The following is a 27,805-nucleotide window of genomic DNA, read 5'->3' as shown; positions in this document are numbered from 1 at the left end:
AAGATACAAGTGATCTTTCCAATAGTTGACATATGCTCGATGTACTTTTTCTCTCAACTTTGCATCCCGCATAATCGGAATCCGAATATCTAATCAACTCAAATCTTGCTCCTTTGGGATACCATAATCCAACATGTTATGTATGCTTCAAGTACCTCAATATTCTCTTAGTTGCCTTCAAATGACTTTCTTTTGGTGAGGTTTGAAATCTAGCACACATGCATACACTAAACATCACATCCGGTCTTGATGCGGTCACATAGAGTAGGCTTCCAATCATAGACCGATACATCTTTTGATCCACCATGTTGCCACTAGCATCACTATCTAAGCTTCCACTTGTCCCCATTGGTGTACTAATAGCTTTACTCTCATCCATTTCAAACTTCTTGAGCGTGTCCTTGATATAATTGTCTTGACTCACAAATATGACATTCTTCATTTACTTGATTTGAAGACAAGGAAGTAACTAAGCTCTCCAATCATAGACATCTCAAACTCACTTGCCATTATCTTGCCAAACTCCTCACAAAATTCTTAATTTGTTGATCCAAAGATGATATCATCAACATAGATTTGCATTACAAACAAGTCATTTCCAAGCTTTTTGGTAAAGAGAGTGGTATCAACATTTCCCATCTTGAATCCCTTAGAGAGTAGGAAATCCCTCAATCTCTCATACCATGCTCTAGGCGCTTGTTTCAATTCATACAAAGCCTTTCTCAACTTGTAAACATGGTTGAGTTTCTTTTCATCTTCAAAACTGGGAGGTTGCTCAACATACACAAGCTCATTAATGTACCCATTGAGAAATGCACTTTTTACATCCATTTGGTACAACTTGATGTTGTTGGCACAAGCATAAGCTAGCAAGATCCTAATTGCTTCCAATCTTGCAACCGGGGCATATGTTTCTCCAAAGTCAAGACCTTTAACTTGAGTGTAACCTTAAGCCACTAATCTTACTTTGTTCCTTATTACTATCCCATCTTGATCTTGCTTGTTCCGAAAGACTCACTTAGTTCCAATCACATTATGATCCTTAGACCTCTCAATTAAATCCCATACTTGATTTCTTATGAAGTTGTTTAGCTCTTTATGCATAGCATTGATCCAATCAACATCCCTCAAAGCTTCATCTATCTTCTTAGGTTCAATGGATGACACAAATGAGAAATGCTCACAAAATAAAGCCAATCTTGATCTTGTTTGCACACCTCTTGAAATATCACCAATGATAGTATCCAATAGATGATCTCTTATAACATTGGTTGGTTGAAGCACTTGCACTTTATTGCTAGCATTTGATTGATCACTTGGTTGAGATGATGAACTAGCCATTTGTTGATCTTGTACATTGCCATTACTAGTGCTTGCTTGGATTTGATCATGAGAACCACTAGCTTTCACATTTGAGTTAGAGAGCACTTGGTTCTTGTCATCTTCAACATTAATCACCTCTCTAGGCCTTAACTCACCAATATCCATGTTCTTCATTGCATTGACCAATTAAGTGCCTCTTACATCATCTAGATTCTCATCTTCCTCTTGGGAACCATTTGTTTCATCAAACTCTACATCATGAACCTCCTCAAGAGTACCACTAGCTAAATTCCAAACTCTATAAGCCTTGCTAATAGTGGAGTAACCAAGTAAGAAACCTTCATCACATTTATTTTCAAACTTGCTCAATCTAGTGCCTTTCTTCAATATATAGCATTTACAACCAAAAACCCAGAAATATGTTATGTTGGGCTTTCTTTCATTCAATAGCTCATAAGGTGTCTTTTCCATCATGGGGTGACAATAGAGTCGGTTGCTATAGTAGCAAGCCGTGTTGATTGCTTTGGCCCAAAATAAATGACTCATATTGTACTTACTCAACATTAATCTTGCCATATCAATCAAGGTTCTATTCTTTCTTTCAACTAGCCCATTTGATTGAGGAGTATACTTGGCCGAGAATTGATGTCTAATTCTAAATTCATCACATAACTCATCAATTCTAGTGTTCTTGAATTTACTACCATTGTCGCTTCTAACTTTCTTGATAGTTATTTCAAACTCATTGTGAATACCTTTGACAAATGATTTGAATATTGCAAACACATCACTCTTGTCACCAAGAAAGAATGCCCATGTGTATCTAGTGAAATCATCCATAATCACAAATCTATATTTGTTTACACCAATATTAGTGTAGTCCAAACAAGTCTATGTGCATCAACTCAAATGTCTTAGATGTGCTCATCATGCTCTTCTTAGGATGTGTATTACCAACTTGCTTTCTGGCTTGACATGCACTACATAACTTATCCTTCTCAAATGTGACATCTTTCAAGCCTCTAACTAAGTCATGCTTAATCAATTTGTTCAATTGTTTCATTCCAACATGACCAAGCCTTCTATGACATAACCAACCCATGCTAGACTTAGTGATCAAACATGTTGACAATTGAGCTTCTCTAACATTGAAATTAACCAAGTATAGATTCTCATATCTAAATCCTTTGAATATCAAGTTAGAGCCATCTACACTTATGATCTCTACATCATCTACACCAAATATGCATTTGAAACCAAGATCACACAATTGAGCCACCGACAATAAGTTGAAGTTCAAGCTCTCTACAAGTAGCACATTGGAAATGCTCAAGTCATTGGATATTGCAATCTTACCAAGCCCTTTAACCTTGCCTTTGCCATTGTCACCAAATATGATACTATCAATCTCATTGCTCTTGCTTTCATTGATTGAATTGAACATTCTTGAATCACCGGTCATGTGTTGTGTGCATCCACTATCAAGCACTCAATACCTTCCTCCAGCTTTATAATTTACCTACAAAAGAAGATAAATTCTTCTCAGGTACCCAAACTTGCTTGGGTCCTTGTAGGTTAGTTACCAAGGACTTTGGTACCCAAATGGCCTTCTTCTTTAGGCCCACAATTAGTGTACCAATGAACTTAGCCTTCACACCATTGGCACCCTTATAAAGCATGTAACAAGAATCAAATTTGATTGAGGATACATTATGTAGCTTGTTCTTGTTAGTCTTGCAATTTTGCTCTATATGCCCAACTTGCTTGCATCTATTGTAAAACCGATCATTGCCTTTCACAAAGCTAGCTTTGGGAGTAACAAAGGCCACCTTGCATTTCTTGGGGGTATAGCCTAATCCCTCTTTGTTGAGAGAAAATCTTTGGCTACCCAAGCACTTTAGCAAGCGGGCGTCTCCACCATAGGCATTGCCTAAGGCACGAGTGAGCTCATTCACCTCCTTCTTGAGGGTCTTATTTTCCATCATTAGTGAGGTTTCACAAGTGAGACCATCACTCAAAGGTGAAGTAGAAGTGATATTGCTACAAGAAGTGTTAGTGGGAGCAACAAAAATAGATTCATCAATAAGATCACATGTTAGTCCCACATCACATGATACTATCGCTAGCTCCTTCTTGGCTTCCTCCTTCTTGACTTGCTCAATAAGAGAGGAGTGAGCCTTCTCAAGCTTAGAGTGAGCTTTGCCAAGCTTCTCATGGGCATCCATTAGCCCCTCATGAGTGGCATTGAGCTCATCAAAGGATTGCTCAAAAAATTTTACTTTCTTGCGCAATTCTTTGCACTCCTTTCTCTTCATCTCATTGCAAGCGTGCACTTGCTCACACATGTCTAAGAGCTCCTCCTTGGAGTACTCCTCATCATCATCATCACCATCATTATCATTCCTACAAGAGTCACTTTCACATTCATTATCATCACTCTCATCATATTTTACCTTGGTAGGCTTTGCCATGAGACATGTCGATGGAGTGTCGAAGATGGAGAGCTTCTTGTTGATGGCGATGCTTACTAGTGCTCTCTTGATAGATTTCTTGTCATCATCACTAGAGCTATCATTATCTGAAGAGCCATCACTATCCCATATGACCACATAACCTCCATCCTTTCTTCTTCTTTTGGAAGGTCATTCTCTTCTCCTTCTTTTCCTTCTTTTCATTCTTATCTTTTTTGTGCTTCTTCTTCTCATCTTCATCATTATCACTATTGTAGGGATAATTTGCTACAACATGATCAGGGCTCTTACAATTGTAGCATCTTCTCGCATATTCTTTGCTCTTGGTGTGATCTCTTCTTTTTCTTGTACCATAGCCCTTCTTCTTCATGAATTTTCCCATCTTGCGCACAAATAAAGCCATGGCTTCATCATCAATGTCACTAAGATCATCATCGTCACTTGATTCTTTCTTGGACTTGCCCTTGTTCTTGGATGATGATGAGCTAGCCTTGAATGCTATACTCTTCTTCTTCTTCTTGTCCTCTTCTTCCTTCTTGTCATCCCCCTCCCTTTCCACACGGTATGTCTCTTGTGTCATGACATCACCTAGTACTTAGTTAGGGGTAATGTCCTTCAATCCTCCTCTTATGATGAGCAATCTTAACATCTCAAATCTTGGAGGTAAGCACATCAAGAATCGATGGGAGACATCATTATCCTTAATCTTCTCTCCCAATACCTTCAAGTCATTGATAATGACTTGCAATCGATGGAACATCTCCGGAATGCTCTCATCTTCCTTCATCTTGAAGCTTGTCAATTTATCCTTGAGGATATACAACTTGGCACTCTTCACCACCGGTGTGCCCTCATATATTTCCTCCAATCTCTTCCACACCTCATTTGCTCTTTCATAATCCTTGATTTGCTCAAACACCTTGGAATCAATGGCATTGTATATGGTGTTGAGAGCCATTGTATTGCATTGCTTGTTGATCTTATCTTGATTGGTTGGATCATCGGGATCAATGATAGCATAGTCATTCTCGGTCACTTCCCATACTTGATCATTGATTGAACCAAGATATATCATCATCTTTCTCTTCTAATAACCATAGCATGTGCCATCAAAGAACGGTGGTTTGCCCCCCATATGGTTGAACATAATTTGAGCCATAATTTGACACCGAGGTTGTTAAGCCTTCAATCAAACGGTGACCACGGCTCCGATACCACTTGAAAGGTCCTAATATGGCTAGAGGGGGATGAATAGCCTATTTAAAAATCTACAAATCAACTAGAGCAATTTGATTAGTATGACAAATAGCGTAATGCAAACTTGCTCTAGCTCTACAAGGGTTGCAAGCCACCTATCCAACAATTCTAGTTACAATGATTACTTAGGCATCCAAACTTGCTATATAACTACTCACTAAGAGCTCTCAATCTTGCTACTCTAAAGAGCTCAACTAGATGAATGTAAATAATAAAGCAAGCTCTCAATTCTAATTACACTAAAGAGCTTGTATCAACTAGTTTGTAAGAATATAAATAAGTGAGTAGGGTGATTATACCGCTGTGTAGGGGATGAACCAATCATAAGATGAAGATTAAGCCAATCACCAGGAGAATGCAAATGACAAGAGACAACCGATTTTTCTCCCGAGGTTCACGTGCTTGCCAACACGCTAGTCCTCGTTGTGTCGACCAACACTTGGTGGTTCGACGGCTAAGAGGTGTTTCACAAGCCTCGTCCACATGATTGGACACCGCAAGAACCTACCCACAAGTGAGGTAACTCAATGACACGAGCAATTTACTAGAGTTACCTTTCAGCACTCCACCGGGGAACGTACAACTCCCCTCACAATCACCGAAGGCGGCCATGAACAATCACCAACTCGTGCCGATCCTCCACCGCTGCATCGAGCTGTCTAGGTGGTGGCAACCACCAAGAGTAACAAGCGAAATCCACAGCGCAACACGAATACCAAGTGCCTCTAGATGCAATCACTCAAGCAATGCACTTGGATTCTCTTCCAATCTCACAAAGATGATGGATCAATGATGGAGATAAGTGGGAGTGCTTTGGCTAAGCTCACAAGGTTGCTATGTCAATGAAAATGTGCAAGCATTAGAGCTTGAGCTGGCCATGGGGCTTTAAATAGAAGCCCCCGTCAAATAGAGCCATTGTACCCCTTCACTGGGCACAATGCGGGCTGACCAGACGCTCCGGTCAGACTGACCGGACTCTAGACCCAGCGTCCGGTCAACCGAAGTAAGCCACGTGTCATTGTCCATTCATCAGGAACCACCCGATCGCAACGGCTAAGTAGCGACCGGACGCTCCGGCACAAATGACCGGATGCTAGACCCCCAGCGTCCGGTCGTTTACAGTAAGGTTCCAAACTAGATTTTCTTCGATCGGACGCGTCCGGTCTATCTCGACCGGACACACCTCAGCGTCCGGTGCAAAACCCTGGATACTGTGCTGACCCGTCAGTTCGACTGGACCCAGACTTCCAGCGTCCGGTCAATTTAGATCTAGCGTCCGGTCACCTACAGTGACCTCCAACTTTTCTATCTAGGGCGCCGGTGGCATCGTTGGACTATCCGCACTCTACGGGCGGACACTCCGCCAGTAAAGTATCTTACCCTTGCTCAAATATGCCAACCACCAAGTGTATCACCTTGTGCACATGTGTTAGCATATTTTCACAAATATTTTCAAGGGTGTTAGCACTCCACTAGATCCTAAATGCATATGCAATGAGTTAGAGCATCTAGTGGTACTTTGATAACTGCATTTTGATACGAGTTTCACTCCTCTTAATAGTATAGCTATCTATCCTAAATGTGATCACACTCACTAAGTGTTTTGATCACTAAAACAAAATGGCTCCTACATTTTATGCCTTTGCCTTGAGCCTTTTGTTTTTCTCTTTCTTCTTTTCTAAGTTCAAGCATTTGATCATCACCATGTCATGATCTTCGTCATTGCTTCATCACTTGGAGTAGTGCTACCTATCTCATGATCATCTTGATAAACTAGGTTAGCACTTAGGGTTTCATCAATTAACCAAAACTAAACTAAAGCTTTCACTCGCTTTCTGAGAAGTCAATTTTTTTTAACTTTGACCAATTATATATAAAAAAGAATATTAATATTTATAATACATAATTAGTGTGATTAGATAGATCGTTGAATATACTTCCATAATAAACTTATTAGGGGATTTAAATGTTGCACGTATTTTCTACAAACATAGTTAAAGTTGAGAATGTTTGACCTACACACATTCCATAACGACCTTCTTTCTGGTACGGAGGGAGTATAGCATATCATCTTATGGATTGTTTGTCATAGCTCCAACTACAATATCCATACACGATTTAGAGTTTATATGGCCCCGTTCGGCTTACCCCATATTCGGCTTGTTCGGCTTCTTTTTTCAGTCGGAACAGTGTTTTCTCTCACAACAATTCAGCTAGAACAGTGTTTTTCAGCCAGTTTCATCCAGAATTCTGCCAGACGAACGGGGCCTAAAAGAAAGTGACTGTAATCCTGATCCTGCATTCAATGGAGCAAACAATACCGCATGGCTCCGCTGCCTGAATAAAGACGCATAATTTAGATTCAAATTTAGGGATTATTTATTATACGTAAGTTTTTTTTATAACATTTATTATACCTAAGTTAGTTTTTCTACCGCAAAAGTGTATATAGAACTATTTTTGGATTCTTTTTATAATGATATATGTTAGGTAATATGATTTAGGTTCATGAATCTTATACTTGTAATAATAATGGAGGTAGTGGAGGTGTGTAATTTAGATTTATAGTCAGGGCGATATTTTATTTTATTTTTCATAATGACATATGTGAGTAGTTTGGATGAAGATTAGGGGTTACTTTTGGTTATTTATTTTATTCAACAATAAAATACTTTCATCATGAAGTATAACTTGTTCTTTTTGAAGATAGTATATACATGTTACTTGTCATCAAGCAAGAAATTACAAGGACACAATATATTCAAAGTCTATGGATAAATTTGAGACCCACATAACTAATTAAATTGCTTGCATTGGTTTCCCCTCTTAAAATTTTGATTAGTTGGGGGGGGGGGGGGGGGGAGAATTTATCCATGAACTTTTCTAATACTTATGTCTCTTAAAAAATTGGTAGCGATGCATCACCACGGTTGACAGATTAGCAAATGGGTAATTTATATGTATATTTAAGGGTCTACTCTATTATTTTTATTATTATTATGGTATATATAAGTGAGTAATTTAGAAGCAAGATGTTTACCTTTTCTATGGACATTTCTAGGATTTCTATAATTTTATAGCGTGCCTGGTTAAAACTAGTGCGAAGACAATAGGATTAGTAAGACTAATATAATGGGCTTATATTCGAAACTAGGGAAGGCTCCATTTCTTTACATATTGTCGCAATCTAGGCTTGGACGTTGGAGGCTTTCATTTGTCAAAGCAAATTTTGTAGGGGTTCATTTGTAAATGTACAAGTACAACGTTTTGGACATGAAAAACGATCTCCTATATGCAAATTTTACCACTACGTGTTATATTTATGAATACGGTAACTAATAAAGCTTATGTAAAATAAAAACTGTTAGCAAGGCCGATGCTATATGTCAGGCACTCACCTTCACCCAACCAACACAGCACAGGAAAAATGGAGCAGAATGCATTCTTAAAAACCTACCGTCCCAACTCACAAGTCGTCATCTGGCTGATGTGCAACTCGAAAATCAGACCTACGCATGAAGGCAACCAGATAGAAACCGTACGAAGTTTTATCAAGTACACAACATTTTCAGTTACAAAGTGTGCAGCCTCAGCCTCACGGGTGCACACACCAGTGAGCCCTTGCAACAGGGTGTGCCCAAACCCCAAAGCATCTCTCACTCGCAATTGACTCACCAAATGGCTCCAGATAAAAGGGCAGGGGAGAACCGATTTGGTAGAGTTCATTTAACCGACCAGAGTACACAACTGAAAACAAGGGCAGAAACGTCTCCCAAATCCCAATGGACATTCAGCACCATCACCGAAAAGTGCCATGCCCGGTTAATTTGTAGGAGTATATATAGAGTACCAGTCTGAATGATTTCGCCAACGTCGTAGGCTGGGGCTCCAGCTGAGCTGAGCCACCTGCAAAAGTTGAAAGAGCAAAACATGAATCATGGTAAAGCGATGCAGCTATAACAAAACTTTTACTAGAGCCTGTATCTGTATGCATTTAGTTCCAGAACTCTGCAGTGGCGAATGGGTGAAAAGACCAGTGCATGGTTCCAGGCCAAAGTCCATAATATTCAGGGTCATCAGGGACAAAAGGAGCAGTAAAACAATGTCAAGGAAACAAAAAAGGATCATCCTGGCAAAATGCAATACTAGCAGCGAGAAACACTAGAATTTTGTGTTGTGCCAGCGACCAAGCAAACTTGTAATAACAAAAGAAAACGATAATCCATCAGTAGAAATGATAGAATATTACCATTATACTGCCATTTTCATCTCTATCTTCTGGTGAGGATCATAGCCAACTAGCTTGACGTCTGATGCCATGAAAGAATCTATATCCTTCTTTGAAGGATTCATCTTTAAAATCTGCACATAACACCCATATAAAGCTTAGCAGATACATATGCACAGAATATACACAAAAAGAAACATCAAACCATCTAGTTTGATCAAGCAGATTTCATCTTTTCAATAAAACAGTTCTGTTAGGGATGGCTCACTGGAAATGGTTTAGGCATCTTCTGAATTTGCTCCTCTAGAGCTCGAACATGAGTTCTATAGACATGAGCATCCCCTATGACATGGACAAAATCTCCAGGAGAAAGATCTTGCAACATTAAGATGACTGGTTAGAGTTGCAAAACAGCCTACTCTAGCTTCTGTCAGTGATACAAAAGACATAAAAAAGAAACAAAGGGACAACATACAAGGCGGCATCACAGCCTACTCTAGCTTCTATCAGTTAGATACAAACACCAAAAGAAAGAACAGGAAAACATACAAGATGGCATCACAAATCCTTGCATCATATAAATTATTCAGAACTTGTTACAAAAACATCTAGAATATAGACCTGACAAGAGTGTTGTTGCTACAAGTAAAAGGGAAAATCAAAGTGCATAATAAATGCATCCAAATTAAACTAATCTAAACTAGAATATTGTTATACAGTACAGAAGACAACCAAGAAGCAATGTATTAAGGCGGACAACAAGCTTAGTTGAAATATTACGACTAAGGCATACAAGAACGTACCACAAACTTGAGCAATCATGCATGTGAGAAGAGAATATGATGCAATGTTGAATGGAACACCAAGCCCCATGTCTGCAGAGCGTTGATACATCTGGCAGGATAGCTCCCCATTGTCCACATAAAACTGGATGATGTAGTAAGAGGTTAAATGCAAATGTTGTTAGTTGGCAAAGCTATCACAAATAAATATGCAAGTAATATGCTCTGACTCTTACAAATGTATATCAAGACACAGTTTATGTTCGCCAATCTACTATAATTTAAAAGTAGAACTAATTTTCAACTTACAATGGACTATTACAAGTGTGCACATCATGGACAAGTCAAAACAGAGCCAATAAAAAAAAACTTAAATCAAGCAGACAAATTACACTAACTTGTGCAAACATGTGGCAAGGAGGAAGAGCCATTTTCTTAAGATCTGAAGGATTCCACGCCGACAAAATTATTCGGCGATCATCAGGATTGTTCTTGATCTTGTCAATCACATCCATTAGCTGATCAAAACCTTTTCCAGTATAGTTAGCATGCATGTCCGTGTATCTGTCAAATAACTATTTTTTATCAGAAAGATGACAGAGAATGAAAGAGCAGAGAGCAAGAGAAGGAGAGGAGGGAGGGAGTGGAATGTAAGATTACTCGGCACCAAAGTGTCGCCATTGAAATCCATAAACTGGACCTAGATCGCCTTCCTCCCTGTGTGCCAAGCCAACACTAGAAAAGATGGCCAGGTGGATTAGGCAGCAAAAACCGAAATATAAATTATTTGCAGCCTATATCCAAGATGTACCTGTCAAGATACTCTCTTGAAGCATTGCCATCCCAGATATGAATACCTTTCTCCTGCAAAACCTATGAATTGAAAGGCAAGGTCAGAAAACAAGAACTTTCAAGAAACAAGTGTCCTGCTGCAACAAAATTGAAGAGGTTAGGCTGAATACCCCACAAATGTAGGTCATTTCAGCCTCTTCAATTTTGTTGCATGAAGTCGTCCAATTTTGAGACAAAATTTCTTCCTACTGCAACATTGCATAAATGGTAGTTTAATCAATGAATGGGCTCTCTTCCACGTCTACTCTTATCATATCAAATTAATACAATAAGAAGCATAGTACACAAAACATGAACAGCTTGTCTTACACTATTAATGGGTTAGGCTGCAGTAATATGATGTAAAAAAAGATAAATGGTGATCAAATTAGTATTCATGAAGGGTGCAAAAGGAAGAAGAGATGAAAGTACCCAGAATTATTTCCTGCAAAGTTAGAAAAACTAAACAATCTTTGTGTTTGTAATTGAAAGTAAAAACAAATGAAACAAAACTCTATAAATAAAGGTGCAGGTATCAATATAGCATTGTATTTGTTTGTACGGTTGTACCTAGACATAAGTTGCACAAAAGGATAAGTACATTTCGTAAAATCCAACAAAGTGTCATAAGCATCATGGCATGTAGGCTGCAGGTATACATTAAGGCATAAATACCTACATTAAATCAAAATATTGGATAAATTTGGCTAAAGATAGCACTAGATCCGCTAAAATGATTTAATCATGTGCACCTTTGAATTCGTTGAGCCACTGATGAACCACAGGAGTTCTTCGACAACACCACGCCAAAATACCCTCTGTTAAAGAGCACATGTTATTGCATTAGTCATCAATAGTACCTAAATATGGTAACATAGTTACTCAAACTCTTTCTTTGGGACCTTAGACTCTTGATGTTTAACAACTGGTGCTGGCCTTAAGGCTCTCTATCACATGTTGAGGGGAATGTTTACAGGTAGTCAGGTATGATAAAAAGGAGTTATAAAATGATAGAATGATTGAACAGAATGTTGCACTGAATCCACTTATATTGTCATATGTGACTTGTAGATAACAATAAATAACGTGCACAAGAGCTCCATTAACACTACACACTGCAGGATTGAATTTAGAAACTCATAGTCACCCATCTTAATAAGATAAGTAAGGGCTATAGCACTCTCATATCTCATATAAATATTAATAAAACTATAGCAGATGATTCAATAAAAATGACAATTCAGAACCTCAATTAAAATCTTGAAACGTATGTGGGGATCATAAAAGAAGAAAACTAAACCAGCATCAACTTGATCGCCAATAATTATAAATATAAACAATATAAAAAAGGCACAGTCCAACATGATAAACATACATTCCAAAAGTAACAAGCACAAAGCATTAAAGAAACACAATTTTATACACAGTTACACACTGATTTGCCTGTGTTTCTTCTCACAAATCATAAAAAACTAAAGAAGTTTTTGCACATTTTTCTATTTGCAAATGCTGACTCAGGACTAGATCTGAAAATACAAGAATATATTTGCATACCTTTGTTGTCAGCAATGGGAAATTTTTCCTTAAGTTGAACCGCATCTAATAAGAAAATGAAAAAAAAAATTATTTACTGGTTGATAAAAATGAATATTCAAAGTTAAGGAGAAATACCTGACACCCAAATTTTGACAATGTTCCAGTTCCTGTCCTGTCATTTTTCTGAGCACCATACCTTATAATGTCTTCAACAAGATTGAGATAATGATACTCCTCATGGCAGTCAAATATCATCTTGGGGAGAAAAAAGAAATTCTCTGTTTCAAACTTGTCATTCTTGGTATTAACCTCAGTTGATTCCTTGCCATTTGAGTCATGGGTTTCTACCACCGATTTTCTAACACGAACAAAAGTCACAAAAGAATGCCTGATGTCGTTCTCTACCACAGGGAAAGATGAATACCATGGCTGAAACACCGAGAAGTCAACTGGAGGGATGAAAGTGTCACACTCGATGCTCGACTGAATTTCAGTTAGATGGATGGCCTCACATGCAGGTCCATTAAGATTTTCCCTACATAAAATGATAAATACATTGCAGAAGGGTGAATGGAATTGCAACACAATTACCACGACAACAGAGTGCAAGTACAGTCTTTTGTTTCAAAAGATAAGAACTCACCTCAGTACCTGCCCACCTCCTATGACAAAAACTTTCTCAATCGATAAGCAATATGGAGTTGATGCTAGCAGTTCTAAGGCAGACTTCATACTTCCACAGATAACAACATTCTCTGCTGTTGCAAAATCAAAACTACCAGACCGAGTAAGTATGACGTTCAAACGACCGGGCAACGGCCTTGACTTAACTGGAATGCTCTCCCATGTTTTCCTTCCCATTATAACTGCATTCTTCTTGGCAGGGTCAGATGTAGTTAGTGTAAGCTGTTTGAAGAATTTAAGATCGCCAGCAAGTTTCCATGGCAAAACCCCATCCTTCCCGATGCCCATGTCCTGAGTGGCAGCCACAACAACCTGATAGTTCCTCTGAGGACCACTCTCTGAATCACCATTGGCTGGACCTGCAGCCATTGCCATGAATCTGGACTGACTAAAGCGGTAAGAACTTGTTTTGCTGATCAGGTCCAGAACTTGAGGTTTTCTAAATCGAGAAGTGCGTGAATAACCAATGCTGGAAAATCTTACAGCCTGAATTTGAGGGAGCATTATATAAGCTAGCAATTTGATTAAACATCAAAAAACAAATTGCACAGAAATGTAATCAGAATCGAAACGGCGAAGGACCCAAGATTTCTCATTGTTCAATAGTACAAGCAACTCTATGCAGATAAATTAACCTACAAAGGCCCCAGTATTTTCCCAGATTTAATAGAGGCAACTGTATGCATAAGCGTTTTCTAAAGCTCTACTAACTATTTTTAGAAAAACAAAGGTACAGAAGTATCAACAGAACAAGTATGCAGTAAGTTTGTACCACAGGCCACAGCTTGTTCAACAAACTACAAAGTACAGTCCACAACCACAGTTAAGGCAAGAATATGTATTCTGCTATACAACACAAAAGCATGTCACATGTAAAACGCTAGGATTATATACTTTGCATGCATGTCGAGAAAACCTAGAGATGTAAGCTCCAACTCTGAGCACCTCTGCGACTAACATCTGGACCATGAACTACAAATAAAAAAATTACCATGGTTCATTGCGGTATCAAAGCAAACAGAAGCATATAAAAAAGAACTGTTTACAGAAACAGGAGACAGAAGCACAGCACGATTTATGGTTTCCAACGCAAATGCTGAGACTATTATTAACATGTGGTAAAATGAGTTCAAATTAGTGCACAAGATTGCAAGCATTGGGGGAAGGAGTCGGATTTCAAAAAGGCCAAGTTACAACCAAATGTATACAATATATCGCATTGCAGTACACAACTCTGGTTATCATAAAAGCACCATATGCATGACGCTTCACCCAACACCTTTACAAATGGACAGTGAAGTATCAATCGCAGAAGCAGAAACTACATTGGTTGGTGTGGACTAATAACAACAAAAACGGTTAGAACTGTTGGTGCAGCTGCTTGAACAATCAGAAGGGCAGGAAGAAAAAAAAGGACCCATAGAAACTTGTGGATTTCTAAAATGCAGGAGTATCTACTGCTGTGCGAGGGAACGACCTACACTTGTGACTAGAATCAGATGCGAATACAAGTACCAAAAATAGCTTAAGTTAGCGATTGGGCGCTCGGTTTCGCACAACAGGAAGGGAACAGAAGGGGTGGATGGGGTACCTGGTGGGTGCTCGTCGCCGGCGAATACTTGGGAGACGCTGGCGTAGGGCGGCGGCGGCGGGGCGCCCAGTCGTCGCAGCGAGAATGGGAGAGCGAACGTGAGAGAGAGAGAGAGCCCAGTTTGGGCTGTTTGCCTGGGCCTGTAGCAGGCCTGATTCCTACATTGATAACCCAGCCCACTTGGAATGCGAGCCCGTGGGCCGTGTACTGGCCGCTGCTGCGGAAAAGTCCTTGCCAAGCTGTGAAAATCCGGTGGAAAGTTCGTCTCGTGTAACTTTTTTCTTGGGCAACTGCAAAAATCGCCTAGATTCTCAAACGGTCTGTTATTACTGGTGGAGTCACCGATGGAAACATGCTTGCAACTGCATAACACGCTTTAAAAAAAAGCAACATGAGTATGACGGCTCTTTATTACTCATCCGTTCCAAACTAAATGTCTATGCGTTGTGCGGTAAAAACCCATGCTTACGGTGAAGCACTTGAAAAATTATGAAAGCCTGGACTCCGTCTCCACAAGGGAAGAAGTTCAATAGTGAAACGAGAAAAGTAAAAACCAATTTAAGCTTGATCTTTTGGTCAATCACAACTTCCTCACCGAATATACATACAGGTCTTTCTTAGAAGCAACCAATACTTCAGGTGTCTAAACTTTAAGGATCTCATGCAACACTCCTCTATAACAACTGGTATAAGTAAATTGTTACTTTTGTGATTTGTTATTTGTCTTTATATCATAACATATCAAATTTTTGTCCTTGTCTGAATTAGATTCTGTCGGATTTATGGTTTTGTCTAATGGGTTTTCATTCTCAGAATTGAAAATTGCTGATTATGGGTACATAAATTGCGCCGAACTAAAACTGTAATTTTCATATAAAATATATACAATAACCATCGCTTAAAGAAAGCTAAAATTCAGGCACCTGAATTTTAGCAAGTCTTATACTTTTATTGATTGACATGTGATTTCAATAGGTATAGAAGATAATTTTACAACTCTTATATCCTACTCAGCTGAGGTCGCTAGCTGATATGTCAAAACCACTTCGCATAAATGTCATTTAGACGTACCCCCAATGCTAGCTTTATTATCAATAGATAAGGGGTTTCAACCAAATAAAATATGGGTATACATTGTTCTTCTAAAGACTTTGAAATATGAGGCTCATTTCATCAAAATGGCCCTAATTCATGCATCACAATTAAATGCTATGGCCACTATATAAACATCAAAATGAAACTATTCACTAGAGGGTTGTTTCATGATGTAGCTATTCTCTATAAGTTTGAATCAAATTTAAAACAAATCTAGTGTAATATCTTTTTTCTCCAATATGCAAAAAAATTGAAATCTAGTGTAATATATTTTTGTGACGGAGGAAATAACAATTTTTTTAAGATTGGCCTTATAAGGATGAAAAGTTGAGACTTGACAGCCGAGTAGATCTTGAGCAAAACCCGGGAGAAACTGCTAAGCAAAGCAAGGCCTCACCGCCATCCCCACTGCCGGTCCTCCTCCACCGCCACCATGTCCATGTGGCGCGCGGCCGCCTCCCGCCTCCTCCTCACCCCCCGCTCGCCGTCCCCTCCGTCCGCCACCACTGCAGCTCTCCTCCTCCACGCGCGCCCCTTCTCGCCGCCGCCGCGCCCAGCGCAGGCGGAGCCGGAGCCTGAGGTCACGCCGGCCGAGGCGCGGCGCCTGGTGCGCCTCGTCGGCGTCGAGGCTCTGAAGCGGCGCCTGCGGGACGGCCGGGACGAGGTGGTCGGGTACGGCCAGCTCCTCGACGCCTGCGTCGAGGCCGGCGCCGCGCGCACGCACGCCGAGGCCGAGGCGCTCGCGCGGGCCCTGGACCACGCCGGCGTCGTCCTGCTCTTCCGCGACAAGGCCTACCTCCACCCCGAGAAGGTCGCATTTCTTGAGCGTTACATCACTTTGTCACTGCATCGTCATAGGTTCTTCGTCTCCAGTTACCTCGTATCGAATTCGAAACTGCTTGCTGCTCTCGTAACGGTTTATTCCGGATTCCGATTCGGGTGAACCCCTTTTGCTATCTTGTTTCAAATTGGGTCTACATCCTTGCTAATCAGTTAAAATCGGAACTCATTTAATAGAAATTGCTCTTTCGTAAAAAAACAAAACCCCATCAAATTCCCAGAGTAATGCCCTGTTTCAGTCTTCCTATATTATTGGAGACTGACAAAAATCCTCATTTTTTAAGTTCAGTTACCAGATGGCTGAGGAAAACAGTAACATTGGGAAAATAGTCAAGATGCACACATGGAAATGGAATCCTTAGTAACGTGAGGATGCAATCCTAAGTAACGTGAGGATGCAGTTAGCTGAAGAGCATCAAGATGTACATGGAATTGGAGCAATGTACAGATTCACATTACTGCTAGATCACATGTTCTTTGATTTGGTACCTTCCGGTCCTCCACAACTACTGTCTGTTCTTCACCTACCCTGATCGGAACAAAGACCATAGTATGCGCCGTGCAAAATGTGGAATCTTGTTAATTTTTTCTTTCCACCTAAGCATCTAAGCATCCACCTGGAATTAAGGTACTACTTTATTCTTTGAAGTGTGGACAGCACATTGACAAAGGCTAAAATATTTATCTGAAAAGGATTGCCTCATCAGGGTGATATTTTTTCTTTCCCATTGCTTTCAGCTGTTGCCTGTAGGAAGGTCTCAATTTCACTGTTATTGACAGAGAAGATAATGAATATCTAGCCAATTTGCTTGCAGTCAAACTTTTTTTTTTCTCAGTTACGTGCTAGATGAGCAAAAGGAGTCATGATGTAATCTCTCTGACTGAATCTTACATTGATTCATTATTGACCATTTTCAGGTGGTGGACCTGGTTAGAAGGGCTGTGCCACTTGCGCTAGCACCAGAGAATGACCCGAGGAAACAAGAGTTCGAGCAGCTCCAGGAAAAGAAGGAAGAGATTGACAAGCTGGCGCACAAGCAAGTGCGGCGCATCCTGTGGTCTGGCTTAGGGTTCTTCATGTGCCAAGTCGGGCTCTTCTTCCGCCTCACATTCTGGGAGTTCTCGTGGGACGTGATGGAGCCGATCGCCTTCTTCACCACCGCATCTGGCCTGCTCGTCGGCTACGCCTATTTCCTCATCACCTCAAGAGATCCGACGTATCAGGACTTCATGGAGAGGCTGTTCTTGTCAAGGCAGAAAAAGCTTTGTGCAGCGCAGAATTTTGATATGGAGAGGTACCTGGAGTTGCAGAAGCACTGTAGGTGTCCCCTGGAAGGCCATCGCCCTCATGGTCCTAAGCTTCATGACTTGTAACACCGCAGGAGCTAAACTTTCTCCTCCGTTACCTGCTGCATTACAGTGCACACTCTAGGTTGCAGGATACTAGGATAGCCACTACTTATTTACACGCCCTTCATCTGAGACTGAGACGTTCGAGACAGAAATGTGGTCCTGACAGACACGGATCATATAGGAGTTACCTTTTGGCTGCATATCAAAAGGCGAACTGAATGTTCGAACCTTGCTAATATAACCTATGTGTGTTTTGACAGATTGTTTTGAGGACCCTGACATGCTGAACCATGCCGGAATATGTTCCATGCATTATGCATAGCCTCAAATACGAGATGACATGTGCCAAACTATAAAAAAATACAGTTCCTTCTCTCTCTTTTTTTCATTTGCTGTGCTTGGTCGCTGGACCGACATCCAAATTAGACAATTATCTGAATTCTCATTCCTTCTGAGATTTGCACTACGAAAAGATCCTATAAAGCTAAAGAATGCCATTGAGCAGAACAATCATTTGTTATGTCGTCAATGGGATACCAACATCTAACAATAACAAATGCAAGCCTTGCTGCAAAGAATCACAAGAAAAAATACTTGCTAATTCAGGCATCATTTGTTGTTCCCTGTACATGCTGTGCTGCAGTTAACATTGGACTCCCTCAGTATTGCTCTTGCATAGTGAGAAAAAAGAATAACACCAAAGATTTTATACTAAAAATGAGCAGCATGGAACTGCACTTTTGCAATGCCCAGCTGCCTATGAAAAAAACTCATCAAACCGTAACGAACAGTGTGAAATAATCTACATTATATCTTGGTATTCTGCAATATAACTCGGGCTTCATGCTGCAGTCCTTCAGACATTGTAGATGCTGTTACGGCAACATTGGCAGTTTTATGCAGAAAGCATTTCATCCTATTCTCCTTTTGGTATTTGATTGAGCACCGCCTCGTCAGGGGTGTATTTGAGTCATCATAGACACTGCAGGCCAGGAGCGATTCTGTTTATTTTCATGATAACCTCATCATTTAAGCAAAGCCCTTGAAGTCTGTGGTTCAAATGCTCAAAAATGAGTGTTGGTGCATTTCATGTCCTATATATTAATCAGTGAATATTGCATTCAGTCATGAACTTCTCTCCATTAGTCATGTACTTCCTCCAGTAGCTCTTATAATCATGTATCCCCAAGTCAAGCCAAGGTTTCATCACACCATTATAGTGCAGAGTAGCAGCCTTTTCTATATCGACGTGGCTAATTCCATAATCATGTCCAAGGCCTGATTGAACCCATGAATCTTCCAAAGGATATACCAGATCTTGAAAGGCAAGTAAACTTGCAGGGAGTGCTTGCAGTCGCTGTGATTTCAGGCTGTCCTTTCGCAACTGCAAAAAAAGCAAAGTTAATATATGATATGGCAGCTGCCTTCTAGATATAAGAGAATGGCAAAAGGATAGGACTAGAGATACCACATGTAAACCACAAATTTTCATGAGATAACAATTGATAATTTAATGTGAATGCTGAGTTCTACTGACCTTTTGGAACGATTGATCATGCAAACTGGTAATGCCCATGTCCCTCCATTTATCCAATTCAATGACATTCAAGCCAGACAACCACACACATGAATTAGCATTGACATTATGGTCTGCCATATAAGGTTTCAACTGGCCTAATCTCACTTCACAGAACTGGACAGCACCGATCACTTTACCACCCATATTGAGGTTCCACAGAGATGATAAGTCTTTCTGGACAATCAAATCATCATCCAGAACAACTACTCTATTCAAGCTAGGAAGAAGGTCGGGCAAGAGGAAATGTGAATGGCCAAAAATAGATATGTACTCGGTTTTCATCTGCCTCTGGGAAGGTTCAGAATGATTACGAATTGTGACACGAAATTCCTCTGCGGGCCATAACTGTTGCATCTCAAGGGAATGTATATCCTTAGAGAGCTTCTGGTTGTCCTCAATGTTAGTTACATGAACAGTTGCCTCCAAGTATGAATTTCTATCAAACCAATGCTTCATCGCATAAAAGTTCTGCGCATCAGTGAACAAATGGAAAACAATGTGGTCCGAGTTCTGAAATGTGTTATTGGGCATAAGTTAGTGAGCAAGATGAATTCCACACAATAGTTTAGATTATTTGAAAATAATGGTATACCTGGGAGTTCATAACTGCTGAATTGATAGTGGTGGAAGCTGCAAGTACGTTCCTGGAAAATATTACATAGTGATGGAAGGTAGGACTTTCAAGCTCCTGCTCATTTAACTGATCCATATGACTTGATCTGGATTTGAAATATTCTACTGTCAATCTCATGTTCAAGCAATGGTGAGTTTTCGGCATAGTCTGGACCCCAAGATGATATAGAAATGCACTCTGCCTTGTATGGAAATAAGCTTCATCTTCAGTTATATCAAGTAGCTGCCTAAGTTTCCGTTCAACATTTGAGCATCCTACTTCACAAGACTTGGCTCTCTCAATTGTGTGCTCCATCTTCTCCAGCTTCTTTGCAAAACTGAAAAGAGTAACCAGTCATTGCCACCAGAAATATTTTAAGAATAGAATAAAAAAAGACATTGCAGTGCATTATTTTATCAAAATTAGGTCACAAGCATCATAATTGTGTATGCTCATCCTTTATTTCTTGAAGAAATGCAGACACATAACTAAGACAAGAAGCAAAGCCATGTTAATGGATTGCACTAGTCACATATAATTCATTTATATAGTGCAAAAGTTTATATGAAAAATAAACAAACACATATGACTTTAAAGCTAAGGCGAGACTAACAATGGTGGAAGATCGGCATCTGTGATGGTGTCACTCAGCATGCGTTCATGCTCTTGGATGTTTTGCTTCAGTTCACGTGTAAATCCTTCCTGTTGCTTCAATTTTGCAATGCTAGGATAATGAGCTCTTACTAAAAAAAGTTGATCTTTAAGCCTCTTGACAATGGCATCCTTCATTACTTCCCTATGTTCAGTAGACCAGAGGCAGTAACTCCCATATTCATGTTCACAGGACTTGGTATTCTCCTCATGCACTGTCTCTTGACCATAGTTCTCTTTCCCATTAACAGTCGTATCCTGTCACAGAACAAATTAAGTTTCCTACGGTAGAAAAGTAAAAAGATTCTGAAGGATTCACTAGTAAAAAGAAAATTAACGACCCTGTTCTTAAAGCACAGATCCTCACAAGAGCACATGAGCCATATCCTGTACCAACAGCTCGAAAACCGTACCGTATGTTTAAGGGAACACAATTGTGCATTGCATTGCACCACAATATATATTATTACCTGACCTAATGTACTTACTGCTTAGAAAAAAAAACGTCTTACATTCTTACTAGCAGATGTGAATGTGCAAAATGTGGCCTATCAACTTTATTTGTGAAATTTCACTGAAAGTTCAACCCACAGAAACAACATACAAGATTACTGATGCCAAACTGATCAACAACACTTCACCCCATAGCACAAAGCTATTTGGCTTAGATCAGTTTCTGAGCTATATTACTACTCCCTTAGAGTTATAATTTAGGGATCGGCCTCCGGTCCCTCCTGTTTCCTAAAAATTAAAAAAAATTAAAAAATAAATTCCCTTGGCAACCTCGGTGCTTGGGACCAAGCCTGTTCTCACCAAAGAAGTGGAGACACTAGAAGCCGCAGGAACTATGTTTTCATCACAGAAAAACCAAAATAGCCAACACAAGAATAGTAAGCTAGCAGAAAAGGCAAGGAAAAATCCAGGCAAAAACTCAGTTCAACTCGCACAACAAGATATCAAAATTTAATGAGTTTGACCATTTGCGCAGCATTTTGATCGTCCGCAAACCAAACAGACGATCGAGGCCTTGATGGCCCTGATTGAGTACGGATGCCCCAAATAGAAGAAGAATGCAGCAACAGCAGCACGCTTGAGAGTGGGGTAGGGAAGAGAAGGCTACGGATAGGTCCTTTTAACTTGTCTTTCTTGTACAACTGGTTGCTTTTCAGCCTACTTCTTTGTTGCTAATAGGTGCTCTCGGTCTTTGGTTTCTTGGTAGTTCAGCCTGGGTTGCGTCCTTCCAGAGGTGGTATTTGTTCTAAGTTGTCTTTGGTGCATGTGATCAGCTGTCCGTAGTTCTCAGCAGTTCATCGTAGGTGTGGCTGTCCTCTTTTGTTAGTGGTTTATCGTGGTTGCTTCTCTCTTTTGGTCAGTTTTCTTCCACTGTTTCCAAAGCGGTTAGTTGTTTTTCTTAGTAGTATGGAGTGCTCCACTAGTAGTGGGTCTTTTTCGGCATTTTTAGCCGAGTGGTTGTTTGGTTTTCGGGCCCGGTTTCGCCTTAAAAACTGGGTCTATTCTTTTTTCTTCTAATAATAAATGCGGCAATGATTTTGATGCTCTTTCAAAAAAAATAAAGTACTTACTGCTTAGAAAGAAAACCATCTTACATTCTTACTAGCAGATGTGAATGTGCAAAATGTGGCCTATCAACTTTATTTGTAAAATCTTACTGAAAGTTCAACCCAGAGAAACAATGTACAAGATTATTACTGATGCCAAAATGTTCCTATCATCGCATTTGTGTTTACTGTATATATTCATGAAAATTGTTGACTGAAGCTCCAGTGATTAAATGGTCATGTCAACAGAAGCGCAACAAACTGAGCTCACCATTTTGGGCACAGTAAGCCCTTGAGGCTACTCGACTAATATTCAAATATGAAAAATGAAGAGATGCAGACTACTGAATCGTAAAATCTAGGGAAATAAGAGGTTGCATTTACCTTTGATCTCCAGGACAAGTCCTTCAATTGATACCTTTTGGACGCACGAGGTCCTGAAACATGACTGAATACAGTAAGATGGATACTATCAATGTCTTGCTGTTTGTACTCTCCGAACGCTTACCTTTACTTTTGAAGGTGTCATTATTTAGTCCAATTAAAGAGAAAGCGCCCTTGAGCTTTGCTTTTGATTTGATAGCATGATCCTTGTTAGACTTCGATCTAGTAGATCTCTCAGCCGGAATCCCATTAGATCCAGACACCTTTTTGGAAACATCCTGGATACACAGTCAGAAAAGAGAGGAGGTCATCAGTCAAGACTGAAAAGAAAACATCAGACATTTCAGTACAGCAGGCTCCTGATGATGGTTTTAGGTGAGCCAGGAAACAACAATGTGGCAAAGCGATCCATCTAGCTAGATAGTTGTGCACTAGTTTGCAGATTTGAGCAGAGTTTCATCACCAGCATTGGGCTACACTGCACACAACCAATTGATCTATTTTGATATGAGTAGTAACTACTGAAACAATATAGTCAGTGCAATACTGTTAACTCAGAGGATATGTGAGAATAATATTTGGTGTCCACTCTTCAAATTCAGTTATGGATTGACACAAAGGTGGTACAGAAAATAGATAACAAGGCAAACCAAATTGTTTCAAAGAAGAAGATGATAAGAAGGTACAGCAAGAGGGCATCTTGCCAGCAACAGCAGTTTTGTGTACATAGTTTATCAGAGGCATGACATGTCAAGGCATGATGAAAGAAACAATTCTGGGTTGCCACCCACCTACTCCAAGAATAGCAAACTGAGGGATGGGCATGTCAAGGCGTGACGAGAGAAACAATTTCGGGTTGCCACCTCCACCTATTCTAAGAAAGCAACTTGAGAATGGAGACAGAGGTGGTAGGTTGTTAAGCGTCACAGCACGGCCGCAGCGGCGGATGTCCCCACGACACGCGCGCGCGCACACGCGAGGCGCATGAACGCACTAAAATCAGCAGAGGTGGCGAGTAGCTTAATTAATTTCTCCCCGAATGCGGGCCGGCAAAAAAAAGAATTCAACTTGATCACTGTCTCTGACATATAAAACACACAAACAAAATGCTCCACCACTGCACTGCCTCTTGAGCAGTGAGCAGTGTAGCAGGCAGGGATTGTAACCTTGAGCAGCTTGTGCTCCATGGCGCCCCCATTCTCCAGATGCCGCTTGCCACGCGCCCCGACGCCGGCCAGCTCCTAGAGCAACCCCAAGCACAACCAAGGCGTCAGTATTTCAGAAGCTGGGAAGACTCTACTAATCCTCTGAGAGGAGGATGTAATTACTCGAAAGAAATTTCTGCACGGGGAGAGTGGCGAAGCTTACGGTGCTGATGACCACGGCGGCGCGGTCGTCCGATCCATATCCTGCTGCAAGCAACAACACGGAGCACGCGACGCGGCGCGCACGGTTGGTTAGAGGATCAGCAAGAAAAAGGGAGGGGGAGACGACAGATCCGAGTCTCGGACGGACGCACGCACCGGCAGGGCGGTGGAGGACGAGGAGGTAGACGAGCGGGAGCAGCGTGGAGCAGACGACGAGCGCCGGCACGGCGGCCGCCAGCCCGCTGCAGCGGCGCTTGCTGGGCGGCGGCGGCAGCAGCGGAGAGGACTGCTGGTGCTGGTGCCCCTTCATGCCGTGGTAGTGGTAGTGGGCACTGGGCAGTGGCACCTGCTCTGCTCTGCTCCGCTCCAGTGCTCCTCAACGGAGCGCTGCCGCCAGCCGGAGCCGGGAGGTCAGTGGTGGGTCTGGTGAGGTGGCAATGCAGTTGCTTCCCGCATTAAAAGCTGCAAGAAACAAGCTAAAGCTTCCTCGGGCCTCGCGCGTTTCTGGAACCAGCCAGCCAGCCGCCACGCGCCGCTACACACCAGGCATCAGTGGAGTGGAGACTGGACTGTAGAGTGGGAGACTGGTGGGAACTGGGAAGGGAGACGAGGGTGAGGGAGGGAGAGCCGGAGAGGAGCGGCCTGAGTGGAGCCCGCCGGCCGACCGTCCCGGGCCCGCCTCTGCCTTTGCAGTTTTGCTTTGGACGCGTTACCCCCAATCTCTGCCGTCCTTTTCCATCCTTTGTTTCGTACCGACGGGAAAAAAAATTACAGGGACAGCTCGTCAAACTCCTCGTTTAAACTCTCTTCTCCTTTTGTTTTGTTTATTTATTGCTCCCTCTTCTCTGTATAATCAATTTTTGGAGTTATCAGAAATTAAACATTTTTAAAGTTAATTAAATTTATAGAAAAACATTAAAATCTATAGCATCAAATTAGCACCATTAGATTAGATATACTATACAATATATATTTTCATTTGGTGCTATAAAAGAAAAGGGAGAAGCGACTAGTTGTATTGAGTCGTGACTCGTGAGCAGCCCGAGTTTAAGGGTTGCTTGCTCTTCTTTTGGGCGGGAATGTGCTTCGTCTCTCCAACATTGGTTTTCTTTCGGTTCGACGACCAGAGGGGTGTTTGCTTGCCACTTCTAAATAATTTTAGTCGATGTCCTATCGAATATTGGACATATGCATGGAGTATTAAATATAGATTAATTATGAAATCAATTACATAGTTTGCGACTAATTTGTAAGACGAATCTTTTAAGCCCAATTAGTCTATGACTTGACAATGTTTGCTACAGTAAACATATGCTAATGCCGGATTAATTAGGCTTAAAAAATTCGTCTCGTGGAGTACTAACGGCTTATGTAATTTGTTTTTTATTAGTATCCGAACACGCTATGCAACATCCTCCCGACACACCTCCTAAATTTTAGTAGCCGGATCCAAACACCCCCTAAGAAACGTGGCATTTAGTTTCCTACTTATTATTTCTTATATGTTTGTTCTATATACATATATAGATTGATTCTTGTGGAATTTTTTTTATATATTCTTTGTCGAAAATCCATACATTTCAATGATCCCGTTCGCTTCACTGAAAAAAATAAGCTAAAATACGTTTCCGGTTGATTTGTTGTGAGAGAAAAACATCGTTCGGGCTGAAAAGACAAACTGAAAAATATGAATTACAAGACAAACGAAGAGAGCCAATGTGCCCAAAAGTCTAAAAAAATCCATAAGAGGACACCTTTAAACATCTCCGTCCAACTAGCTACCCTCCTACGTATGGTTTTACTGCGTCTGTTCGATACTGCGATCTTTTTTTTTTGGCAGCATTTGTGGATCTACTTGACCTGATTTGCCATTGGATGGTCCTTGTTCACGTGCACATGCCAGTGTAGGTGTAGCCGTCTCTCTCAAACTCTCTCCCATGCATTTGCCAGTTTCACGGTTTTAGCCATCACATCACACCCATGCACGCATACGCATTTCCCCGTCTACCAACCGTCGACGACCGTGGTCCGTGGGCTCCTTTCTCTACTGCACCTACTCACAGCACGTGCACGGGCGTCCCCAACAGCACGTGGTCCTTACACGCATCTCTATATCTCACCCAACAAGTACAGACGTTGTATTGGACGTATCTTTAAGTGAGGGCAAAGTTCATTTTTCCGCGTTAAAATTGTACGCCAACCTGATTTTCACCTCTAAACTACCGAAAATACTGTGTAACAGACATACCCTAACTATCCAAACCAAACAAATTTAGTCACCTGACTAGTTTCAAATATCGTTTTCTATTCCCTAGACATAATTAAAAAATAGCTTGATCTCTAAAAAATCACGATTCATTTATTTTAAATCAGGAAAATACGAAACTATTACTGATCTTCTAAAAACATTGTCTATGCATTGGTGCTCCATTTAAAGTTATTTAGATCTTATTTGTTTTAGATAAATAATGAGCATGTCTACAAGCAATAAAGCATAGCAAAGAAAGTAATATATAGTCTTGAATAACTCTGTGTGATCATAAACACGTAGATAACAATTTTAGAAGAAAAAAAACTAGTGCTAGTTTCAGTTTTTTCTGATTTAAAATAATTTATCAGTGAATTTTTAGATAGCAAACAGGATTTTTTTATTTTAAGAGAATAGAAAAATCACCTTTGAAAGCAGCAAGGGAACCGATTTTGTCTAGCTTTGATAGTTGGGGCGTCCATTACCCGGTTTTGTAGTTTAAAACAGAGAATCAGACCAATTATTGAAAAATGCACTTTGCCTTTGAAATAAATATGGTTAAAAATCCAGTTTATATAATATGCAGAAACCAGTACCGCCAGTAGAAGCTCTGCACGCATATCATCGTGAACGAAGATTCATCAGCTTGCCGACACGCTTGATTCGTTCAAGGCCAGTGTCTGTCAGTCTGTCGTGTCGATCGATCGATCTGTCAGTCTGTCGTGTCTAAATACACTAATACTATACTACTAGTTAATTAGTACCATGTCTGGAACCATCATCAGCAATCTAATTTAGTAGTAGTAATTTTCTGCTGCTGAATGCATTGCATGACAGTGTCAGTTAGTAGGTAGTTGTATTGCATTGTATAATGGTCGGTGATACGGGCGCTATTCGATACGTGGCATGCGATGCCAATGGAACCAACATCCGGCCTGCATTTGCGCTTCAAGCACTTGCGTATTTATACTACAGCCTGTTCGGCTGAGCCTGAAACGATCATATACGATCGTTGATTATTATTGCTAACTGATTTAGTACGAGAGAAAAATACTGTTCTGACTGAAAATTTATGTAGTCATTCATTCATATTCATTTGGAGGCGCCATTTGTTTGCTGTACTTGGAATATTAGATTCTGGAAGCAAATTAATTAATGTACGCTGCAGTGAGTAAGTAGCCTTGCGGCGATGCAACCTGATACTAGTTTGCATCGTCAGAGTGAGGGTGAGGTAGGTAGCTAGTGTCGCCCACTTAGCACTGTATTGGCCGCAAATACAGTGTCCAAAGATCGCACTAGCAAGTATTGCATGCTCCAGTGGAAAGCTGGGCCTGGGACCATGTTTCATGTGGGCACGCAATGCAGCAACTCGTGTTCGCCCCGCCCGGCCTCTAGTGTTCGTACTATCGAGAT

General features: G+C 40.7%; 3 protein-coding genes across 7 annotated transcripts; 1 reads left to right on the top strand and 2 right to left on the bottom strand.

Moving 5' to 3' along the window:
• Positions 1 to 8,581: 8,581 nt before the first annotated feature.
• LOC136508437 (bifunctional dihydrofolate reductase-thymidylate synthase-like) lies at positions 8,582 to 14,815 on the bottom strand. 4 transcript variants are annotated; one of them, XM_066503109.1, is made up of 12 exons: positions 14,704 to 14,815; positions 13,072 to 13,598; positions 12,564 to 12,963; positions 12,447 to 12,491; positions 11,645 to 11,710; positions 10,873 to 10,934; positions 10,722 to 10,796; positions 10,460 to 10,625; positions 10,083 to 10,206; positions 9,548 to 9,654; positions 9,301 to 9,413; positions 8,582 to 8,957 (listed from the first exon to the last, which is right to left on the bottom strand). In XM_066503109.1, exons 2-11 carry the CDS (start codon positions 13,485 to 13,487, stop codon positions 9,303 to 9,305), a joined length of 1,572 nt encoding a protein of 523 aa, XP_066359206.1. In that variant the 5' UTR covers positions 13,488 to 13,598; positions 14,704 to 14,815; the 3' UTR covers positions 8,582 to 8,957; positions 9,301 to 9,302. The 4 variants fall into 4 exon arrangements, with proteins under 4 accessions (XP_066359206.1, XP_066359205.1, XP_066359207.1 ...); XM_066503108.1 differs by lacking the exon at positions 14,704 to 14,815 and adding an exon at positions 14,007 to 14,084; XM_066503110.1 differs by lacking the exon at positions 14,704 to 14,815 and adding an exon at positions 14,029 to 14,058.
• A 1,358-nt stretch (positions 14,816 to 16,173) lies between these two features.
• Positions 16,174 to 18,320, top strand: LOC136509168 (calcium uniporter protein 6, mitochondrial-like). Its single transcript, XM_066503999.1, has 2 exons — positions 16,174 to 16,609; positions 17,557 to 18,320. The coding sequence occupies exons 1-2, from the start codon at positions 16,232 to 16,234 to the stop codon at positions 18,010 to 18,012; spliced, it is 834 nt and encodes a 277-aa protein (XP_066360096.1). The 5' UTR covers positions 16,174 to 16,231; the 3' UTR covers positions 18,013 to 18,320.
• A 249-nt stretch (positions 18,321 to 18,569) lies between these two features.
• LOC136508592 (probable galacturonosyltransferase 7) lies at positions 18,570 to 24,789 on the bottom strand. Of its 2 annotated transcripts, none has more exons than XM_066503302.1 (9): positions 24,301 to 24,789; positions 24,146 to 24,189; positions 23,944 to 24,018; positions 22,902 to 23,055; positions 22,778 to 22,830; positions 20,797 to 21,092; positions 20,163 to 20,520; positions 19,529 to 20,080; positions 18,570 to 19,375 (listed from the first exon to the last, which is right to left on the bottom strand). In XM_066503302.1, the coding sequence occupies exons 1-9, from the start codon at positions 24,452 to 24,454 to the stop codon at positions 19,097 to 19,099; spliced, it is 1,965 nt and encodes a 654-aa protein (XP_066359399.1). In that variant the 5' UTR covers positions 24,455 to 24,789; the 3' UTR covers positions 18,570 to 19,096. The 2 variants fall into 2 exon arrangements, with proteins under 2 accessions (XP_066359399.1, XP_066359400.1); XM_066503303.1 differs by having other exon boundaries at positions 24,146 to 24,186.
• Between the last annotated feature and the right edge of the window lie 3,016 nt (positions 24,790 to 27,805).

This window comes from Miscanthus floridulus, chromosome 15 (assembly GCF_019320115.1).
Source record: "Miscanthus floridulus cultivar M001 chromosome 15, ASM1932011v1, whole genome shotgun sequence".
Taxonomy (NCBI): Eukaryota; Viridiplantae; Streptophyta; class Magnoliopsida; order Poales; family Poaceae; genus Miscanthus; species Miscanthus floridulus.
This window is presented reverse-complemented; position numbering and strand designations above follow the sequence as displayed.